The sequence below is a fragment of the Paramormyrops kingsleyae genome, chromosome 10 (assembly GCF_048594095.1).
Source record: "Paramormyrops kingsleyae isolate MSU_618 chromosome 10, PKINGS_0.4, whole genome shotgun sequence".
In the NCBI taxonomy this organism is placed as follows: domain Eukaryota; kingdom Metazoa; phylum Chordata; class Actinopteri; order Osteoglossiformes; family Mormyridae; genus Paramormyrops; species Paramormyrops kingsleyae.
Window position 1 is genome coordinate 29,684,376 of NC_132806.1, and position 22,591 is coordinate 29,706,966.

The 22,591-nt window shown below is 39.9% G+C and overlaps 1 protein-coding gene across 1 annotated transcript; it reads left to right on the forward strand.

Moving 5' to 3' along the window:
* Positions 1–14,602: 14,602 nt before the first annotated feature.
* LOC140593337 (phospholipase A and acyltransferase 3-like) lies at positions 14,603–20,378 on the forward strand. Its single transcript, XM_072717663.1, has 3 exons — positions 14,603–18,125; positions 18,257–18,525; positions 19,706–20,378. The coding sequence occupies exons 1-3, from the start codon at positions 17,960–17,962 to the stop codon at positions 19,826–19,828; spliced, it is 558 nt and encodes a 185-aa protein (XP_072573764.1). The 5' UTR covers positions 14,603–17,959; the 3' UTR covers positions 19,829–20,378.
* Positions 20,379–22,591: the final 2,213 nt, after the last annotated feature.

The window sequence follows — 22,591 nt, forward strand, 5'->3', positions numbered from 1 at the left end:
ATCTAGCAAGTTGTAATTGTATTAAAATCAGATCAGAGACCAAACTGTGAGATGTTCAGTTTAGCTATGTTTGGAATCAGTTTAATAAGATTATACAACATATTGGTTTTTGTCATTTTTAAAACCTTTAACCTAATATATTACTAAGTGGTTTAGATTGTCGCTTTATTGAATCACTATTAACCTAGAACCTACATTTCGATGACCCACTAATTGCTGTATTAATCTGCAGGTAAAAATTGTGGGGAAACAACTTTCAAAGAGAAAAATACCTTTTATTCAAGACAGGATACGGTCTCAACAGGCACCTACTGTTAGTTATCTTGGCCCAAAGGATGGTAAGTTTATGATGTTAATGATACAGGAGTCATAGTGAGAGACCTTACTTTTGGTTTTCCTGTGGTCTTCAGGTGGCTGAGATAATGCAAGTTCCAGTTGAACATGCCACTTGTGGTATGTGCCAGATTTGTTGGGATGGAAATGTATTTGGGTAACGCGACTAAAATGTGTATTTTAACTAATATTATTGATTTAATATACAGAAAATGTAGATAAAGCATAACTGGGAAATACTGTCACACAACAATACAGATTTTTGAAGGTTTTCAATCATTATCTTTCATGTGTAACATTAGTGAGCAGGGACTAGTAACAAACAATTTTTTCTGTGTTCTAGGTAGTTATTAATGTTTTACATTATGCATTTTACATTTGCAATGTGGACATTATAAAGAACACTTTGCTTGATAATAACATGTAGTATAAAGCTGCTTTTCATGCATATTTATCTGTATAATGTACTGGGTACAGAAATGGCACCAATTCAGCAGGGATCAATGTTCCTGTTAACGACAGTCTGTGCTTCTCTCACATGGACGCTGGGAGGAGCCAGAACAGAACTACTTGAAGTTTGTTTATGAAATGTCGGATATCGAAGGGCTTTGGGAAACACTGGCAAATCTCACTTGCTCTTTACCGATGTCATTTGCTATCTTGTTTGTTATTCGTTTACATTGTTCGTCATCAGGAAACACACCCGTAATTGATTAATCAAATTGTTTCCTGATAGAAATGATAGATTTACCATGCATTGCATTGTCCCCTAAATAATCATAATTGAACTGAATTGCCTTGGAGCCAACAATTCACACCCCTAGTGCTTCCTGTGCTTGTTTGCATGAGTAACTTATCCCTTTTGCAGGATGATGTTCAGCCGAGACCCGGTGACCTAATTCAGATTTTTCGTGTGGGATACCAGCACTGGGCCATGTACGTTGGAGATGGTCACGTCATCCACCTTGTCCCACCAAGTGAGAGCACTGACCATGCTCCTGCATGCTGTTACATACTTCAGTTTACTCATTCTTTCTTGTAGATGTCTTGTTATCCAATTTATTTTGTCATTCTTCTCTCTCTCTCCCAGACGAGGAAGCGTGTGGTGGCTTCAACAGCATGCCTTCTTTGGATGTCAAGGCCATTGTGAAGATGGACAATCTGTGGCATGTGGTGGGGTCCAGTAAGTTCAGGATCAACAACCTTCTGGATAATAAATATAAGCCCAGGAGTGTCGGAGAAATACTGAAGGATGCTCGGAGTTGGGTGGGTCAGGAGCTGCCGTGCTGTGTCTTCCGAGGCAACTGTGAGCATTTTGTGACAGACCTGAGGTACGGCAAGCCGGAGTCCCGACAGGTGGGTGTCTTATTCAGTGCTTTCTGAGACAATAACACTGCTCTGTGAGTGTGTGTGTGTGTGTGTGAGTGTGTGTTTTGTGCTCTGCCAAATTTAATGAAAAAATTCTCTGTGAGGCTGACTGCCTATTTTAAACAAGTCAAATTCAGGGCTGGCTACATAAAGTGTGTTTGTAAAGCTCTTTCTGATTCTGCTATTTTAGGAATGTAAAATGTAACTACCCTAGACTGAAGTCATACTTTAACTAGAAAAGATGCTGTCGGAACAACAATGTATTCCTCAGGTTTATTTGACACCTAAACGCATACAGGCTGAAAATAAAGGACTGGGGTGGTGGTGGTGGGGGGGGGGCGGCGGCTAACGTAACATGGAGACAAGGTTCAGGGCAGCAGGAACACTAACTATAAAGGCAGACAGACCTACAGCACCAACACTGAACTCCAAAGTATCTGACATCTCCATCAAAAGCTACAGTGATCAAACTGGGGAAGGTGGCATAAGCAGGTACATATATACACAGATAACAAGGAGTCAAGAAGAAGCAGGTGTAAGTGATTGACACATTAGGGCTGGAAACGAAGAAGCATATTGGAGTGATATGGGTTGGACAGCGACATCTGCTGGCCAAACAGGAACATGACGGGGCTGACCGGGACAGATCCTGACAAATGTCCATATCTTGAAATTAAAGATGCACAATCTCACTTTTTCTGTTCTGTTACTAATACTGATGCCAGGGCTTTGGGTATTGGCCAGTACTGAGTATCGATCCGATACCAGTATTTAAGCTGTAGGCTTTGTCTCACGGTGTGGAAGAGACTGTGATCATTCTTTTATCTGTAAGGCAACATCAGACTTAATTTAAACAAAGCTTTCCTAACTTTGTTAAACAAAATGTAACACATGCATGCATATATGTATGATAAATATCAATTCAGTAAATGTATGTATGTATGTATGTATGTATGTATGTATGTATGTATGTACGTATGTATTTACTGTCACGACTTGGGTTCAGGGAAGGAACGGGACCTGGATTGCAGGAGACCAAGAGGTTTATTCAGTAATACCAAACAACCAAATCAAGACAGCAGGCAGAAAGAATAGTCGGGGTTAGAAGTTCTAAGGGTCCGAAAGCCAGATAGGTCAGTTCTATGTGGAGAGACGAGACGGGGAGACAGGAACACCGGGAGGGACGGGCAGGCAGGACGGGCAGGGAACAAGACGTAAGAGACGAGAGACAAGGGACTTCAGAGGGCTCAGTACAGGACATTGAACATTTTATTTTTTTAATGTACGAAGCCCCTCCACAATAAGAACTGCAGTTCTTATTGTTACTTCAGAGATAGAAAGAAAGAAAGAGAAAGAAAGAAAGAAAGAGAGAAAGAAAGAAAGAGAGAGAGAGAGAGAGAGAGAGAGAAAGAGAGAAAGAAAGAAAGAGAGAAAGAGAGAGAGAAAGAGAGAGAGAAAGAAAGAGAGAAAGAGAGAAAGAAAGAGAGAAAGAAAGAGAGAAAGAAAGAAAACTTTATTAATCCTTCGGGAAGGTTCCTCTGGGAAATTTAGTTCCAGCAGCAGTACACCGACACATTACAGTTACAAGAATTAAAATTTGGGGGGTGGGGGAGAAAAAAAAATAGAATGAGTACACATATATAATATACAAGCAGTATATACATATTTGGTATAAAGGTTATTGTTCAGAAGATAATAAATAATAATAAATAACAAATAACAGAAAAGTCTGGTCATATTGCAAAAGAATATAAGTATTTAAGCATAAAAAAATTAAACAATATAAATACACTTTTCAGACATGGACATTTAAACACACAATAGGACACAAGCAACTACCTGATTGATGGGGAAAGATTCTGCAGTTACCATATAAGTGGAATGTGCTGTAAATTAAAAAGTGTAGTTTCAGACCCACGTGTCAGCAGAACTTAAAGAATTTAAATAAAAACATGTTTATTAACGTTCATATTTCCAGGTGATCTGTCCAGTGCTAGTAGAAATCATACAGGGGTGCGTTTCTCGAACAACGACGGAAGTTAGCATTAACGATGCATCGTACTATGGTAGTTCAAACTAACCAACATCCGACCAACGACTGTTTCTCGAAACCGTCGTACCACAGTTGTTCGAACCACGTTAGTTAGTTAGGACTTATGTAGTTGGAACTACAGTGGTTCCAGCGCTGATTGGTCAGACTCACGGCTAACCTACCGTAGTTTAAACCACAATGGTTCCAGCGCTGATTGGTCAGACTCACGGCAAGTCGTGGGCAACAACTAACAACGCACTTTCACAGCCGGTCGCGTACAAACACTCGCGAACTGTGTAAAATATATAATAATCACACACACACACATGTATATTTATTTGTGACATCAATTTCTGTCAGTCACATAACGCCAATAAAATGAAAATTAGCAATCGCGGAAAAATAATGCGACGCTCCTTGAAGTGATAAACAGAATAACTTTTATTCCGACGTTGTCGCTTACAGAATATTGTTATACTGGCTGACTGGAATACACAGGTGTGTGTAATAACCAAACATTACAGACGTAATTTCCCGAGAACAAAGGCATGGATTCGTATCTGGCCGCTGTAGTGTCATTCTGCTAACATTACCCACCCCTGTGCTAATTAATACTTTGCAGTCTGAGATTTGCTCACTACAGACAGTTACCGTACTTATGACCAGAGACCCACACAACAATTACGTTTCAAACTACATTTTCAGACAACTTCACATTATATGTGATCGTAGAGCTAAATTATTTCTTATTAGGTATTAAAGATTATTAAATTTCTTACTTACACGGTGACTATACCCTTATTGCACTGTATTTTCCACCATCGCTGACGAATTTACATATAACTACGCTTCTAACTACAGCTCGTGAGCTGTAGTTCGAACTACACAACTTAACGACAGTGTTTGCGAACGTTCGTTCGAACTATGGTTTCGAGAAACACCTGCGTCGTTCAACGATACATCGCACCACGTAAGTCCGCAGTATCGTTACCTATGTAGTTCGAACTATGGTTTCGAGAAACACCTGCGTCGTACTTACATAGTTTGAACCACGCAAGTTGCTAACGTAGGTAGCAACGATGGTTTCGAGAAACGCACCCCAGGTTGAGTGTGAAATGAATGCAGATTACATGGGTGGAGTGACGAACACAATGCTGTCATTTCTGATGGCCTCCCTTTCTAGTTTATTTATTTTTAATGGGTAAAACTATATACAACATATTAGAAGAGGGAGAGTAGTATGGAAATTGCAATTACACTGTATTTACGCTGTAAATAAATGTTTGTGACCAAAGACTATAGAAGCCCACTTTGTCTCAGCTCTCTGTGCATGTCTGTGTGACTCTGCAGGTGTGGGCTGACAGACAGGAGGCTATAGAATTATCTGTGATGTGTCTTCTGGCTTTAGCTACTACCACTGTACTTGGAACTGTGATCAGTATACTGAGGACTTCCTAGTGAGATGAAGCCCGACAGGTGGAGGGTCAGCTTAAGCACCGACCTGCACAAACAAAGTGTGCCCCCACCCAGCCTGAATGACATCATGCTTCCTTACTGCTAACTGCTGAAGTATTTACTGGGAAATCTGTAAATGTGGGTCACTCTCAAAACCTTCTCAACTTAAATTGATTTTAATGGTAAACTGATAACTGCCAGCAAATGGATGCTGATGTTTTGCCAAGCAGATAAGCTGACATGAGACTAGTGAACTGAGCTTTATTTGATACCATGCAGCACTTGAATAATTTGTACATTTACATTCTAATCATTAGCTTTGTGCCAAAGATTTTTAAAAGTTATATTCTGCAATAAAGGGTAATTTACATCATGTAATACTTTTTAAAAAACTGAATATTTATTAAAGTGATTATAAGTGATTTTTAGAACTAATCTGTTAATTTCTTATGGAGAAACTGAAACTTTGATCATTCACTTTATATGACCTGAATGTTTTCTCTTGGTGTTTTATTATTTTCAATAAAAAATAAAGTAACTGCAATAACTGATTTGGCTGGTTCAATTCAATCTTTCAATTCAGTTATATCTGTATCGTGCATTTTCATAATGCTATATTGTCTCTTTTTAACACTTTATTGTCAATTTCTTTGAAATTCCCCTCATCTAATCCCCCCCCCCAACCTCTGCAATCTCTATAGCCCCCTACACACTCCCCCTACCTTTCCAAAAATATACTGTAATAGGTCAGCTTTGTGTGATTTTCTCGCTGTAATCCAATTCACCAGATGCACATCTGTGGCTGTCATTTCATGTGACACTGGAGTTGGTTCGTTAGTGAAACTCTAACCTTGATATTGATCCCAGCAGTACCTCTGTATAAATACTAAATCGATACTCTAAAACATTCCCATCGAAGAATTATATTGCTTTGATAACACCAGAATGGAAGCAGCGCCACATAGTGATAGCAAAGAGAAGGCCCGGCTCAGAGGCTTGGTCTTGTCAGCTTGATAACTCAAAAATTAGGCCTGTTTTCCAGACTTTTTTGGCACATTGAATGGGTGAAGATCTGGACCTGATTAAATTTTGAGACCAATCGCACCAAAATGGAAGCAAGACTTGGCACCAGCAAAAAGAAGGATGAGTTGATTAGAATCTTGTCCATATGAACTGGATGACTGTATTATTATTACTGCATTTACCCTATTTTTGATGGATCTTAATACTAGGGGTGTATCGATTTGTAGCGATATATCGATTCAACGGCAAACGATCCAATGCATCGATGTGACAGCATAAATATCGATACATGCGTTTTTATTTTCTGGCCTGTTCCAGTATTGTTTTCATGATCCACTCCGACGTATACATGGTCTATACCAGGGGTGCCCAATACGTCGATCGCGATCTACTGGTCGATCGCCAAGGTAGTGTGGGCAGATCGCATGGCATAAAATTTGATCATTACATCAATAGAGGATGGATGACGCGTTCAACCACGCCAGCTGCTGCAAGCTACCGAGTCGCCTAGTTAGCCTCCAGTTTATTTCTTCTAACCTTAAGAAAGGGTATAAAAATGAATGGGGGAGCTGGACCAATTAAGAAGCCTCTAGCACACGAGAGGGTCATATGAGCAGGTCATGACAGTTATGGACATACTTTTTGTTACACTTTTGTATTTGTCTGGAGAAGACTTGATTCAAAATAAAAATTATTCACCATGTTAATCTACATCCATCCAATGTTTTTATTTTTACCTTATTGCATTTTATTTTGCTTGATTTATGGGACATACTTGACAACACTAGATTTTGTTTACAGTTCCCAATAAAATATGATAAAATGCTAATTATATTTGCCTTTTTTAATTCATTGAAATGTAAAGGATTGTGTGAAATTTCATCATTTCGACTACTATCCCCAGTATCGAACTGAATCGAATCATATCGTATCGCATCGTATTGTGGGAATTTCTGAGGTATCAAAAAAAATTGAACCGTTGGCTTAAGGAATCGATACTGTATCGTATCGTGAGGAAAGCTGAGATTTACACCCCTACTTAATACCACTTCGCAAAAACATTATATGGATTAATATCTACACCTGATTTCATTTTGAGACAAATCACTCCGAATTTGAAGCAGCAGCACTGGCTGGCAGGATTGCATTTCAGAAAAGTGGTTTCCTTGTTTCAACTTCTTCATAGTATGATTCGTCCTATAGTTGGTTCCCTTTCCTGGGTTGCACTTCCAGGACAAACTCTGGACCCCTGTGATCCTGCATAAGACAAGCGGGTATACAAGATGCATGAATGGATGATGGATGGAACGATAAAGTCATAATATAAAACCATAGTGGTCTCTCCTCTCTCCAACATACCTGCCTTTAAGCTCTGCCTTGAACATGAAAAGCCACATAGTGTAAGGCATCACATCATTACCCCACATGACATAGTCAAGTTTCTGTTTTATTGTCACATGTTCCAAAGTAGAGATGCTCTGATTGTATTTATCTTGGCTGATCCTAATTGCTAATTTATTTTAAGCCTGACCGGCCAATACCAATCTTGGCTGATTCCAATTTTCTGAGTAGTCTGAGTAGTGCCTCACTTGTATCTTGCTATGGACAGAAGTGTCTGCTGAAAAAATGTAAATATGCAAATGTAAATGGAGTGTTGTATCATGATTCTTACAATAGACCTACCTGTGAAACGTTAGTTGGTAAACTACTTGATCAGCTCATGGGTGCGTTTCTCGAAACCATCGTTGCTACCTACGTTAGCAACTTGCGTGGTTCAAACTATGTAAGTACGACGCAGGTGTTTCTCGAAACCATAGTTCAAACTACATAGGTAACGATACTGCGGACTTACGTGGTGCGATGTATCGTTAAACGACGCAGGTGTTTCTCGAAACCATAGTTCGAACGAACGTTCGCAAACACTGTCGTTAAGTTGTGTAGTTCGAACTACATTCGTCAGCGATGGTGGAAAATGCAGTTTAATAAGGGTATAGTCACCGTGTAAGTAAGAAATTTAATAATCTTTAATACCTAATAAGAAATAATTTAGCTCTACGATCACATATAATGTGAAGGTGTCTGAAAATGTAGTTTGAAACGTAATTGTTGTGTGGGTCTCTGGTCATAAGTACGGTAACTGTCTGTAGTGAGCAATAGGGACAAATCTCAGACTGCAAAGTATTAATTAGCACAGGGGTGGCTAATTTTATCCAGAAAGAGCATGCAGCTTTTCACTGCAACTCCGTGCTTAGAGCAAAACGTAGAGGACCGATCGACTGAAGAGGTCGCACAACTGGGTTTGAGCAACTGATCCAACGGTTATCCCAAAAAAAACATGCCAACACACCGGCCCTTTCCATAATGGAACAGTAGAATGACACTACAGCGGTCAGATACGAATCCATGCCTCTGTACTCGGGGAATGTCTGTAATGTTTGGTTATTACACACACCTGTGTATTCCAGTCAGCCAGTATAACAATATTCTGTAAGCAACAACGTCGGAATAAAAGTTATTCTGTTTATCACTCCAAGGAGCGTCGCATTATTTTTCCGCGATTGCTAATTTTCATTTTATTGGCGTTGTGTGACTGACAGAAATTGATGTCACAAATAAATATATATGTGTGTGTGTGTGTGTGATTATTATATATTTTACACAGTTCGCGAGTGTTTGTACGCGACCGGCTGTGAAAGTGCATTGTTATTTGTTGCGCATGACTTGCCGTGAGTCTGACCAATCAGCGCTGGAACCACTGTAGTTCCAACTACATAAGTCCTAACTAACTAACGTGGGGTGCGTTTCTCGAAACCATCGTTGCTACCTACGTTAGCAACTTGCGTGGTTCAAACTATGTAAGTACGACGCAGGTGTTTCTCGAAACCATAGTTCGAACTACATAGGTAACGATACTGCGGACTTACGTGGTGCGATGTATCGTTGAACGACGCAGGTGTTTCTCGAAACCATAGTTCGAACGAACGTTCGCAAACACTGTCGTTAAGTTGTGTAGTTCGAACTACAGCTCACGAGCTGTAGTTAGAAGCGTAGTTATATGTAAATTCGTCAGCGATGGTGGAAAATACAGTGCAATAAGGGTATAGTCACCGTGTAAGTAAGAAATTTAATAATCTTTAATACCTAATAAGAAATAATTTAGCTCTACGATCACATATAATGTGAAGTTGTCTGAAAATGTAGTTTGAAACGTAATTGTTGTGTGGGTCTCTGGTCATAAGTACGGTAACTGTCTGTAGTGAGCAAATCTCAGACTGCAAAGTATTAATTAGCACAGGGGTGGGTAATGTTAGCAGAATGACACTACAGCGGCCAGATACGAATCCATGCCTTTGTTCTCGGGAAATTACGTCTGTAATGTTTGGTTATTACACACACCTGTGTATTCCAGTCAGCCAGTATAACAATATTCTGTAAGCGACAACGTCGGAATAAAAGTTATAATGTTTATCACTCCAAGGAGCGTCGCATTATTTTTCCGCGATTGCTAATTTTCATTTTATTGGTGTTATGTGACTGACAGAAATTGATGTCACAAATAAATATACATGTGTGTGTGTGTGATTATTATATATTTTACACAGTTCGCGAGTGTTTGTACGCGACCGGCTGTGAAAGTGCGTTGTTAGTTGTTGCGCACGACTTGCCGTGAGTCTGACCAATCAGCGCTGGAACCATTGTGGTTTAAACTACGGTAGGTTAGCCGTGAGTCTGACCAATCAGCGCTGGAACCACTGTAGTTCCAACTACATAAGTCCTAACTAACTAACGTGGTTCGAACAACTGTGGTACGACGGTTTCGAGAAACAGTCGTTGGTCGGATGTTGGTTAGTTTGAACTACCATAGTACGATGCATCGTTAATGCTAACTTCCGTCGTTGTTCGAGAAACGCACCCCATAATATCAGTCGTATTTAAACTGATTGGCCAAGTGCTGGTTAGCACCAATTAGAATGAAAATTGCTTATTTCCGGCCATCAGCTGATTGGTCATTGCATCCTTAAGGAGAGGAACCAAAAACTCCAAAGTACAGAGAAAAATGGCCTCTGGGGGTCCAAGGTCAACTGGCTGCCCAACCCCTCCTTGGAATCCTGACATTATACAAAACAGAATGACTTACTTTCATAAAGTCAAGTGTAAACAGATAAAAAGTTCAATCCAAAGTCCATCACATCTCACCTATAGCAGCGGTGACCAATCTTATCCGCAATGGGCCGGTGAGTATTAGGGTGGGGTGAAAAAAACAAAATTTCCAAAAGCAATTCCCAATAGTGCGGAAAATTTGTCACTGGACCTCGTTATTAAACGTGCAAAATATCTTTGAAGTAGGTTAATATTTTCAGGTTCCGCAACGCGATCGAAGTTTTCACCTGTCACATCAATGCGCAGATACACGCTATACGTATCATCCGTATCATAACGCAATGTAAAATTGTTCCAACTTAATACAAGAACCTAACAATCGGTCAGTGACAACGAGTAAGTGGTACACGACTCATTCAGAAAGGCAGGAGAACATGAACCATGTAACAAACCGGGAAATTGGTGTTTACATCGAGGGGTGCTGACAAGGAATACAGGGATACACAATCCAACACATACGATGACCGACAAAGAAACAGCACAAAGGCAGGCATATATATATGTGTGTGTGTGTGTGTGTGTGTGTGTGTATATATATATATATATATATATATATATATATATATATATATATACACACACACACTCATTAGTAACAATTAATGTTATTTTAATAAGTATTTGTGACTCAACTTTGTTTATACAAAAAAATTATTAGTTAATATAGTGTAAACAGTATTTTATAATATATATATATGATGCTAATGATTACATTCTCTACGTGTTACATAATATTCGATCCATATACCATTCGTATGTGACATTATACCTCCTAACAAGCTATAGGGACTCTTTTGTATATTTTACATAATACGGAAAGTACCGAAAGAATGAATAACAGAAAGTGATCGAAAGTTACAGTTCTGATCGAGGTTATATATTAATCCACGGACAAACGGTGCTTATACGTTCTGCTGAACACGCGCAACCACGAATTTATTTAAGTTAATTAATGAATAAATTCGATACCAACCAAATGTTGTAATAGTTATAGGTACTGTAAGGGGCTGGTTGTATAAAACATCTTAGGTTTTCCGCTTAAGTATGACATGAAAGGTTTAATTTCTCCTTAGCTAAGAGATTTATATTTAAGGATGCTGCACAGAATCCCTTAAAAGGTTTCCTTACTTAAAGAAAAAAACCTTAAAGGATTTACTGCATTAAAAGACATTTTACGCAAGTAGTATATTGTACGGTTTCCAGAAAGACCGGAGGTGTATTTCGCAATGTTTTTAGAATCGGTCTATATAGATAGTTACTCTAGCAAACAAAGATACCTATGTGGTAAATCTTCTATTACAGTATTATGTTGTTTTGGTTACCGGTGTATAACTATAAGATATTTTATGACGTAAATGAAAGATGCCATTCAAGCAAAACAGGTAAAATGACGTGTTGATTTCTTGAACAATAAAAAAATGTTGAACGTTATAGTGGTTTCCAAACATCACCTACCCGCAGTGGGTTATTTATGTTTCTTTGACTTAATTTTTACATAGATGCCGCATTGGGCTTGTCAGCACGCGTAAACTCCGCTCCCATCTTGTGACGAGGTTCTGACCAGTATTTCAGGTCACAGATGGAAGACGCCTATTAACCCTATACATTTAAAATGAATTAACATTTATTTAAAAAATTCTAAATAAAACTCCACCATGGTAGCCATTTTACATGCAGAAAGGATATATAATATCCTTAGAAAAATAGTAAGTTCATTTGGAATAGAAGTACCATTCACTATCTACATTAGATCGTAAATACGAAATTTTAGTATTCTGTATCATGAATACATGTCTGACATTCGTTAAAACCAAACCTCTTGAAAATCTATTGAAATTTAGGTGATTTCTGGTGATTTTAATTGTGGATAAACCTTTGGTTCTATAGACAGACATACATTAATATGGAGGAGAGGCTACCTGTTGTCGTTTGAATTAAGTTGCAGTTCTACTGCTTGTCCTGTAGATGGCATAAAAAGGAATAAGAGAACAACCGCTGATTATGGAGTGGAAGGAAGAGGAGGGTGGTTGTGAGCTGGGGAAAAATGAAGCGCTCCGTCGGACAAAGTACGTTCTGCTCCTCCTTGTTTGATTGCTACACAATACTACCGGCCCGTACCAGGATGGCAGCTGAATTTCATTTTTTCCCCAAAATCACTTTTATTGATAAAATAAATGAGGTACAAGGAACATAGTCCATATATTGCACACAAAAAACCAGCGCTACATACACAGATGCATCAAAGAAAAACAAGGAAAAAATACAGAACTTTAAAGTCTCTAATAATCTTACATGTCTTCTGTGCTTTCTTGTTTTGTATAACATGTATGTTTTGTTTGAACTCCTCAAAAAAAACCCAAAAATGTATGCCATGGGTTCACCTGTGTCCCCTATTGTGGCCAATCTCTACATGGAAGAAGCCCTGAGCTCATATACCCAGCCACTGGTTCAGGTATGTGGATGATCAGCCACTGGTTCAGGTACGTGGATGATACCTGGGTCAAAATAAAAACACAGGAAGTGGACAATTTCACCATACACATCAACGCTGTGGACATTAACATCAAATTCACTCGAGAAGATGTCACAGGCAACAGCTTGACCTTCTTGGACTGTGCGGTACACATGGAGGAGGACAGGAGCCTCAACACTGAAGTGTACAGGAAACCCACACGTACTGACCAGTGTTTGCTCTTTGACTCTCACCAACTGCTGGAACACAAACTGGGAGTAATCAGAACCCTACACCATCGGGCAAAAAATATTCCCACTAGAACAGAGGGAAAGGAGAAGGAACACGAGCATATAAAGGAGTTCCTCAAAACATGTGGATATCCTAACTGGGCTTTCTTCAAATTTATGAGAAGAGTGAATAAGAGCACGGCTACAACTGAGAGGGAAGAGAACAAACGTTAGAGCGTTATCATCCCTTATGTTGCAGGGGTGGCTGAAAAGCTCAGGAGGATTTCCAACAAACACGGCATCCCTGTACATTTCAAACCAGGCAACACTCTGAGACAGAAACTGGTCCATCCCAAGGACAAAACACCCAGATACAAACAGAGTAACGTAGTATACGCAGTTCAGTGCCGTGAGGAATGTACAGATCTATACATAGGAGAAACCAAACAGCAGCTCCATAAACACATGGCATGACACAGAAGAGCCAGCCCATCAGGACAAGACTCAGCAGTTCACCTACATCTGAAAGACAAGGGCCACTCCTTTGAAGACCAGGACACTAAGATTCTCGACCGGGAGGCTGACTGGTTCAAGCGAGGTGTGAGAGAAGCAGTTTACTGCAAGATTGAACGACCCTCATTAAACAGAGGAGGTGGCCTTAGGCATAATGTATCCCTCACTTACAATGCTGTTCTTTCAACTCTAAGCAGACGGTTTCACAGTCGTTCACACCCTGGCCCAGGTGGTCACAGTGACATACATGAAATCAAGTATTAACCGCGGACTTGGCTGCATGTGCGCCTCTAGTAGCCGCCCCTCCTTAAGTCTCAGACGCAGAGGAAGGTGAAAATGCTGGCGCTGAAATCACCGGTATACCTTTCCGTAGCGGTAAAAAGAGATGGAGATGAGCCATGACAACACTGCCACTATGAATGAAGACCCCACTCTTTGGCCAAAACAGCTATCAGATAAAGACCGCTATTCACTAATGAGCAGACGGCCGGTTCTGATGAAAAATAAAGTATATCCTGTGAATAACGATCGATGGCCGCCGATTTACTAAAACTAACAATCAGGGGCGGACTGGCAATCTGTGCGTTCTGGAAAAGTCCAGAACGGCCGTCTGATCCACGGCCGTCGGCCTGCCTTTCCTCTTAAATGGGAAATCAGCTAACAGCAGATGGCGCTAATACGATCATTTGTCCGGTGAAATCCATCAGCAAAAGCCAACAAGAAAGAGTGAATCATAAGTTGCAGCTGCGGGAATGATGGCAAGCCGAAAACGTACGGAGAAAGGAGGATGGAAAAAGTTAAAAGAAAAGAAAGCCAAGTCTCTCGAAAATGATGCGTCAAAATTGGCTGCAGTTTAACTGCCAGCAGCAGCAGTAATGTAGATCAAAACGCTAAATCACCCAGCAAGAGTGTTGAAGACCAGGTGAAAGTTGAACCTGTTGAGCATCCACAGACTGGTCACGAGGGACAGACAGCAGTGGAAATTTCATGGGAGGAAGAGGTACTGGTAAGTGGCCTCAACATAAAACAACAGGCCTATTCTACATTTATTCTTATAGTCATCCAGTCAGCATCTATTAACTGGACTTGCATGATGATGAAAAATATATTTTATATAAAAAATAGACGCTCTAAAAATTAATTGCGAGATGGCTGTGATTTTATCTTGTCAGTAGTAAGGTCATCTCTGCAGCTAGACAGAAGACCATGGTATTGAAAGAAACTGGAAAACAAACCATCCACTCCTAACACTCGTGACATGCTAGCAAGTGGGAAAGAGGGCTAAATAAAGCTCTATGTTAAACCAAAAATTTGGGGAGGGAAAATCTCATTGTTTTCCATTTAAGTGCAATTTGTTTCTGTCTTTCTGTGGTGGGCTATTGTGGAACTGACACTTAACATACAAACCTGGGGTTTGTCTAAATCTTGATTAGTATTATAGTAATTTATCTAGTAATTAGTAATGAATTTGTTAGTAGGTTTATTTGTCTGGCTTAATATAAAACCAAAGTGTAAAATGACATTATATAAAATGAGTTAAGCCAGGCTAATTCTTTTACACAAAGTGACACAGAAATTCTGAAGAAATCTTGGAGATACAATCAATAATACCCTATAACTTATCTTTTCAATCATTTATTTATTCAGGTTGAAGATAGTTGCAGCTCAAAAGATGACAGGGAGAGTGCAGGAAAGTGCCAGGATGAGGGATCAATGTCACAATATTTTAAACGCCCCAAGTCAGATAGTCACAGCCTGGAAATATTTTTTAGTTGGCACCCTCAGCAGAAGCCCAAAAACCTGTCTCTACAAAGAGTGTTCAATTGTAAAGATGGAACCAACCGCAAATGGCTCACATACTGTGAGGAGAATCTCACACTCTATTGTACAGTTTGTACAGATACTCTTGCAAATAGCCTAGTGTTTCATGATCTTTTTGTGTCATTTCAGGTTTCTGTAGTCTTGATTATGTTTTAGATGTCATTAGGTTGGTATATTGCTGTTCTTTGTACGTATTTGTATTTGAAGACTTAGGTTACTTTAATAAATACAGCCCCAATCATCACCACTGGTTGACATGTTACTTGGCGTGAATATTTTATGTAGTATATTATTATGAGAACCCTGCTAGTGGCTGTTTGTACATGTCCAGCTGGTGGGCCTATTTGGGAGAAAGTCCAGGGCTGTTTCTTAGTCCCAGTCCGCCCCTGTCCAGCAGTCTGGTGTTATTCCTGCCCTCTCAGCCCCCCCAGCTCCAACAGCCTTCGGAAATAAATATTTGCCTATTATGCTAATATCTGTCTTGATGATACAGTAGATCTTAAAGTACAGCCTAATTTCTAACTCACCCCTTGGTCCTGCACACTGTCCTCATCCTGTCATCTCCCTGCTCCTGTGCCTCTCCTGCCTTCTGCTGACCACCACTTTCCTTCATACACATTAAGTTTGCAAAACTGCACCTATACTTTTGGTGTAATGTTCTGTAGCTCTTAACACTAACATTTCCTACTTACTCTTCTTTTACCACCAAGTGTCTGATGTCTCCATCTTTCATTTTCATCATAATGTGTCTGTGAATAAAATCTAATCTATGTTTAACAAACCAGTATCTGGGTTACCAGATGAAGCTTTTAAAAATGTCCATAAATATGAAATTGTGGAATGCAGAATCAATGCCACTAAAATTCAAATAATAGGGCTTATTTGCTAGCTAGTTTTTTTGCGTTGCCCCTATAGGTTTCACTTACAGTAATGTTTCTTCAGAGCATAACGTTAGACCTTCTTGTGCATTAACATTGGCCTAATAACAAACTACACAGGCTAAATGGCGAATTAATTTCAGAATAGCACAATTTATTCATGATAAAATGAGAATGGAAACATAGGGAGTTCATCTCCTTGGAAAATGACCATGATCGATTTTACCTCACCAAATAAGCCTGGTTTAAATAGAGAACTTAGCTTATCTTACTAGTTAACGTAACTAACATTGACTGAGCAGGCCTCAGAAGGACAATGGTAAGTAATTCAACTTATAAAGACGTTAGCTTGCATTAGTAGATGAAACACTTAAACGAATAAATAAAGGTTGTAAAATGACACATTTTCAACAGGCTAGATTTCTGCTGGCTACTTACATTTACCAATGCACGACAAACAGTACCATGACAGATGAACACAATGAACAGGTCACTCTGTGAATGACGCAACCGACTAGCTAAGCTGCTTCTAGCGCCGAGGTGGTTAAAATGGTACGGTCCACATTAGGGGTGTCTGAAATCGTTTTACATGAAATTTTCCCACAAGGTGAGGTTATCTTTTTTTTGCAACAAAAGAAAAATGTCAAGCGGAAGTCATTAAGAGTTAATGATGAAGCTGATGATTTTTTTGGCAGTGGTTTGATGGTTGTTGTCTTGAAGCATTGAGGTACGATGGCTTGTTTTAGGGAGATGTTGTATATATCTGCTAGGACGTGCATCAGTTGGTCAGCACATTCTCTAAGTACATATCCTGGGATGTTGTCAGGACCTGTAGCTTTCTATGTGTTAACCCTACGTAAAGATTTACAGACATCTGTTGAATCCAAACATAGGGCTTCATCTTCCATGCTGAGGGGGGTTTTTGTTGCTGTCTGATCTGAAAAGCAGATCTTGAGTTAAAATAGGTCGGGCTCCCCTGCTCTAGGACAATGGGTATTCATTTAGCATCTGGGCTCTGCGATTGATTGCCAAACGCTGCCTCCTATACACACATGGTAGGCAAAACCTACCGAGGGCTTCTAAAACTAAACTATGAAGCTCTGAAACTGAAATTAAAATGGCGGAAAAACTGCTAAAACTGAAGCGAAACAAAATTGGGAAAAAAGTATTAAAATTACAACTAAAAAATGGAACTAAAAATACTTTTGACCAATCAGATACAGCCCTGGATACATGGGCCATGCTTCCACACCATTTGGCCAATCAGATGAAGTCCCAATCAGCCATCAGCAATCATGCTAGCTATTCTTGCTGAGGAAGGAGAGTTGAGTGAGGAAAATTTGGTTTACGAAGAGCTATTGTTATTACCCACCATTGACAGCGAGGGAAACCCTTTGGCTTGGTGGAATCACCTACAGGTCATTTATCCAACACTGAGCAAACTAGCTTGGGATTATTTTAGTATATCTGCCACTAGCTCACCCTCAGAGATGCTCTTCGGCACATCAGGGAATGTGACATGTCAATGTACATGTTTGAAACCTAGTAAAATTAACAGGCTGTTTGTGTGTGCGTGTGTATATCTCCAGCAGTGGGCTAGTACCCCTTCCAGGTTGATCGGCTGTCTTGTAATCTGTGCTGCCTGGGATAGAATGCAGACCCCACTGTGTCCCTGACTGGGATAGATGGATGGATGGATGGATGCATGATTACTCTGTGTGTTTGTTTGAGTGACTTGTCTTTTTTTCAGTATGATGAGAAGCCGAAACCTGGTGACCTAATTGAGATTTTTCGTGGGACGTACAGCCATTGGGCCATGTATGTTGGAGATGATTACGTCGTCCACCTCGCCCCCCCAAGTGAGAACATGGGCCTGTGAAAGCTGCTGTTACATACTTCTGTTTACTCATTCTTCATTGTAGATGTCGTTATCCATTTTTTTATTTGTTTTCGTGGCTTTTCGTCATTCTTCTCACTCACTCTCTCCCAGGTGAGGAAGCTTGTGGTGGTGCCTACAGCATGATGTCTGTTTTGTATGACAAGGCCATTGTGAAGATGGACAATCTGTGGCATGTGGTGGGGACCAGTAAGTTCAGCATCAAAAACCTTCTGGATGATAAATATGAGCCCAGGAGTGTCGGCGAAATACTGAAGGATGCTCGGAGTCGGGTGGGTCAGGAGCTGCCATACTGTGTCTTCCGAGGCAACTGTGAGCATTTTGTGACAGAGCTGAGGTACGGCAAGCCGGAGTCCCGACAGGTGGGTGTCTTATTCAGTGCTTTCTGAGACAATAACACTACTCTTTGTGTGTGTGTGTGTGTGGTTTTTTTTTTTTTTTTTTTTTTAAAGTCACTTTTTGTTCATTGATTTATTTTCACCAGGAAAATGCTGAGTGATTCTTAAGGCTTGGATTGCCTGGGAGTCATTCTGGGAACAGTGAATTTAGTTCACTGGATATTGTTCTATATTTTGAGTTACCTGTTCAGTCACCTAATTTGAGTATATACACAAGAATCTGTTGGATTAAATGGAACCAGCTATTCAGAGGAGAGATGCAGGTGGCAAACTTTTGAGACCCAGTAAAAATGGCATGTTTTGGTGAATTTTTTTTGTTCCTCTGGCAAATTCATGCTATTCAGGGAACAAAAGAAGATGAACTCACTGTTCGGCTGGGTGTGGTACAGATTTTGCATTCAAAATAATCAAACTTCTGGCAAACTTCATGAAAATCCTTTCTGTAAACTAGTCCAAGTCCAGGCTTATTGCAGAGGATGTGGTTGGTTTGTCTTTGTTCTTGTCAGGTTGAGTTTGATTCTGCTATTTTAGGAAAGCATATGGTGACTTATAGAATAGGAAATGTAATGATTGCACTAACTAACAGCCTCTGCTGCCCACAGGTAATCAGAACACCCACCTTTTAAATGCTTATTCTGGTCAGGGATGCATTGTAGTGGGAAGATTCGTAATTCAGATTTCTGTTATTTGCTGTTAAGTGCTGAGAACAAATTTCCCGTAGATGTAGGGCTGATGTGCAGGAGCTTTAGAAGCTAATGAAGCCACCCCCAGCATAAGCTTCAGACAGGAAGCAGTGCTGGGACTGTGCAAGCAGGAGCCTCTCATCTATAATGTGAATGTAGTTTAGGAACTTGCAGTTCAAAACACACCTTAAGTTTGAGTGACATGTCCATCAACTGAATGCTAAACATTTTTCTGCGCCTTTCAGTTTGATGAACTGTATCGTTCCCAACAGATCTGTATTCGATTTAGAGTTGCATCAGAAGTTATTAAATAAATATTGTTTGTTTGTTTATACTACATACAACATATTGGAAGTTTAGAATGCTAAATGCAATTAACTGTATCTATGCTGTAAAGAAATGTTTGTGACCAAGACTAGAAGCCGACTCAGCTCTCTGTGCATGTCTGTGTGACTCTGCAGGTGCGTGATGCCGTGCAGACGGCTGTGGGAGTGGGAGCTGCTGCGATCGGTGTGGGTCTGCTGGCTGCAGCTGCTGTCGCTATATTTGGTAGCGGGAGGAAAGAGCGGAGGAACAGCCAGTGAGATGAAGCCCGACAGTGAAGGTGGAGGGTCAGCTTAAGCACAGACCTGCACAAACAAAGTGTGCCCCCACCCAGCCTGAATGACATCCTGCTTCCTTACTGCTAACTGCTGAAATATTTACTGGGAAATCTGTAAATGTGGGTCACTCTCAAAACCTTCTCAACTTAAATTGATTTTAATGCACAATGGTAAACTGATAACTGCCAGCAAATGGATGCTGATGTTTTGCCAAGCAGATAAGCTGACATGAGACTAGTGGACTGAGCTTTATTTGATACCATGCAGCACTTGAATAATTTGTACATTTACATTCTAATCATTAGCTTTGTGCCAAAGATTTTTAAAAGTTATACTCTGCAATAAAGGGCAATTTACATGATGTGATACTTTTTTAAAAAACTGAATATTTATTATTAAGTGATTTTTGGAACTAATCTGTTAATTTCTTATGGAGAAATTGAAACTTTGATCATTCACTTTATATGACCTGAATGTTTTCTCTTGGTGTTCTATTATTTTCAATAAAAAATAAAGTAACTGCAATAACTGATTCAATTCAATCTTTCAATTCAGTCCTATCTGTATCATGCATTTTCATAATGCTATATTGTCTCTTATTAACACTTTATTGTCAATTTCTTTGAAATTCCCCTCATCTAATCCCCCCCCCAACCTCTGCAATCTCTATAACCCCCTACACACTCTCCCTACCTTTCCAAAAATATACTGTAATAGGTCAGCTTTGTGTGATTTTCTCGCTGTAATCCAATTCACCAGGTGCACATCTGTGGCCGTCGTTTCATGTGACACTGGAGTTGGTTCGTTAGTGAAACTCTAACCTTGATATTGATCCCAGCAGTACCTCTGTATAAATACTAAATCGATACTCAAACATTCCCATCGAAGAATTATATTGCTTTGATAACACCAGAATTGAAGCAGCGCCACATAGTGATGGCAAAGGGAAGGCCGGCTCAGAGGCTTGGTCTTGTCAGCTTGATAACTCAAAAATTAGGCCTGTTTTCCAGACTTTTTTGGCACATTGAATGGGTGAAGATCTGGACCTGATTAAATTTTGAGACCAATCGCACCAAAATGGAAGCAAGACTTGGCACCAGCAATATGAAGGATGAGTTGATTAGAGTCTTGTCCATATGAACTGGATGACTGTATTATTACTGCATTTACCCTATTTTTGATGGATCTTAATACTAGGGGTGTATCGATTTGTATCGATATATCGATTCAACGGCAAACGATCCAATGCATCGATGTGACAGCATAAATATCGATACATGCATTTTTATTTTCTGGCCTGTTCTAGTATTGTTTTCATGATCCACTCCGATGTATACATGGTCTATACCAGGGGTGCCCAATACGTCGATCGCGATCTACTGGTCGATCGCAAAGGTAGTGTGGGTAGATCGTATGGCATAAAAAATATGACGCGTTCAACCGCACCAGCTGCTGCAAGCTACCGAGTCGCCTAGTTAGCCTCCAGTTTATTTCTACTAAACTTAAGAAAGGGTATAAAAGTGAATGGGGGAGCTGGACCAATTAAGAAGCCTCTAGCACACGAGAGGGTCATATGAGCAGGTCATGACAGCTATGGACATACTTTTTGTTACACTTTTGTATTTGTCTGGAGAAGACTTGATTCAAAATAAAAATTATTCACCATGTTAATCTACATCCATCCAAAGTTTTTATTTTTACCTTATTGCACTTTATTTTGCTTGATTTATGGGACATACTTTTACCCCGCTTCGTAGTACAGGCCCCAGGGTATTCTGATCGGGGTCATTTGGGTATTTTCTGTTGTCATTATGATTTAAAGAGTAAACACAGTTGTTTAACAATAAATGGCTTCAGCCAACCACTAACCATGAGTATTAACCATTATTCTCTGAAAAATGGTTAAGAAATCATAAACTCTGCCAGGGTATGTAAACTTATGAGCACAACAAAGGTCACACTTGCGCTGAGGAACAGGGAACACATTTATAGCCATTGATAATTAACCAAACACTAGGAATTCAAACACTAACAGACAAAACTGATTCAATAGCCTTCTTTGTGTATTTCCACAATTCATTCAGTTGATCAGGACATGTTATATAGATATGCAATCTGCAACTTTCCCATATTAATAATAATTGACACTTTTATTAATCCCCTTTTTTCGCCTCCCTCAACTTACTCTTTGTAGAGCAAGCTGTCCGCGAAGGGCAGCCACCTGTAGCGGCGCCCAGGGAGCTGGGGACTGAGGGTCTTGCTGAAGGACCCGCAGACGTGCTTGAAGAGTGATTACAGGCGCACGGCTTAGCCCACTGAGCCACACGCTGCCCCGTATATTCTTGTGCACAATCCAATTACCAGTCTTCCTACATAGCAAACCACCAATTACCAAAGGTAACTTTTTTGGTAGCGGATTAGCTGACCTCTAAATACAGTATATTTGTCTGGAAAAATATTTGTCACTTTGCAAATTGGCCAGTTTTTAATATTTAATTTAAACAGGCTAGGGACTCTTTTGTATATTTTACATAATACCGAATGTACAACAACAAACAACAAACTTATTTTTGTATAGCGCATTATCACAACATTACATTGTCTCAAAGCGCTTTACAGCATCCCCACCCAAAGCCCCCAGTGAGTAAGCCAGGGGCGACAGTGGAAAGGAAAAACTCCCTAGAAGGAAGAAACCCTGGGAGGAACCAGACTCAAATGGGAAGCCCATCCTCTAGGGGCCGGCAT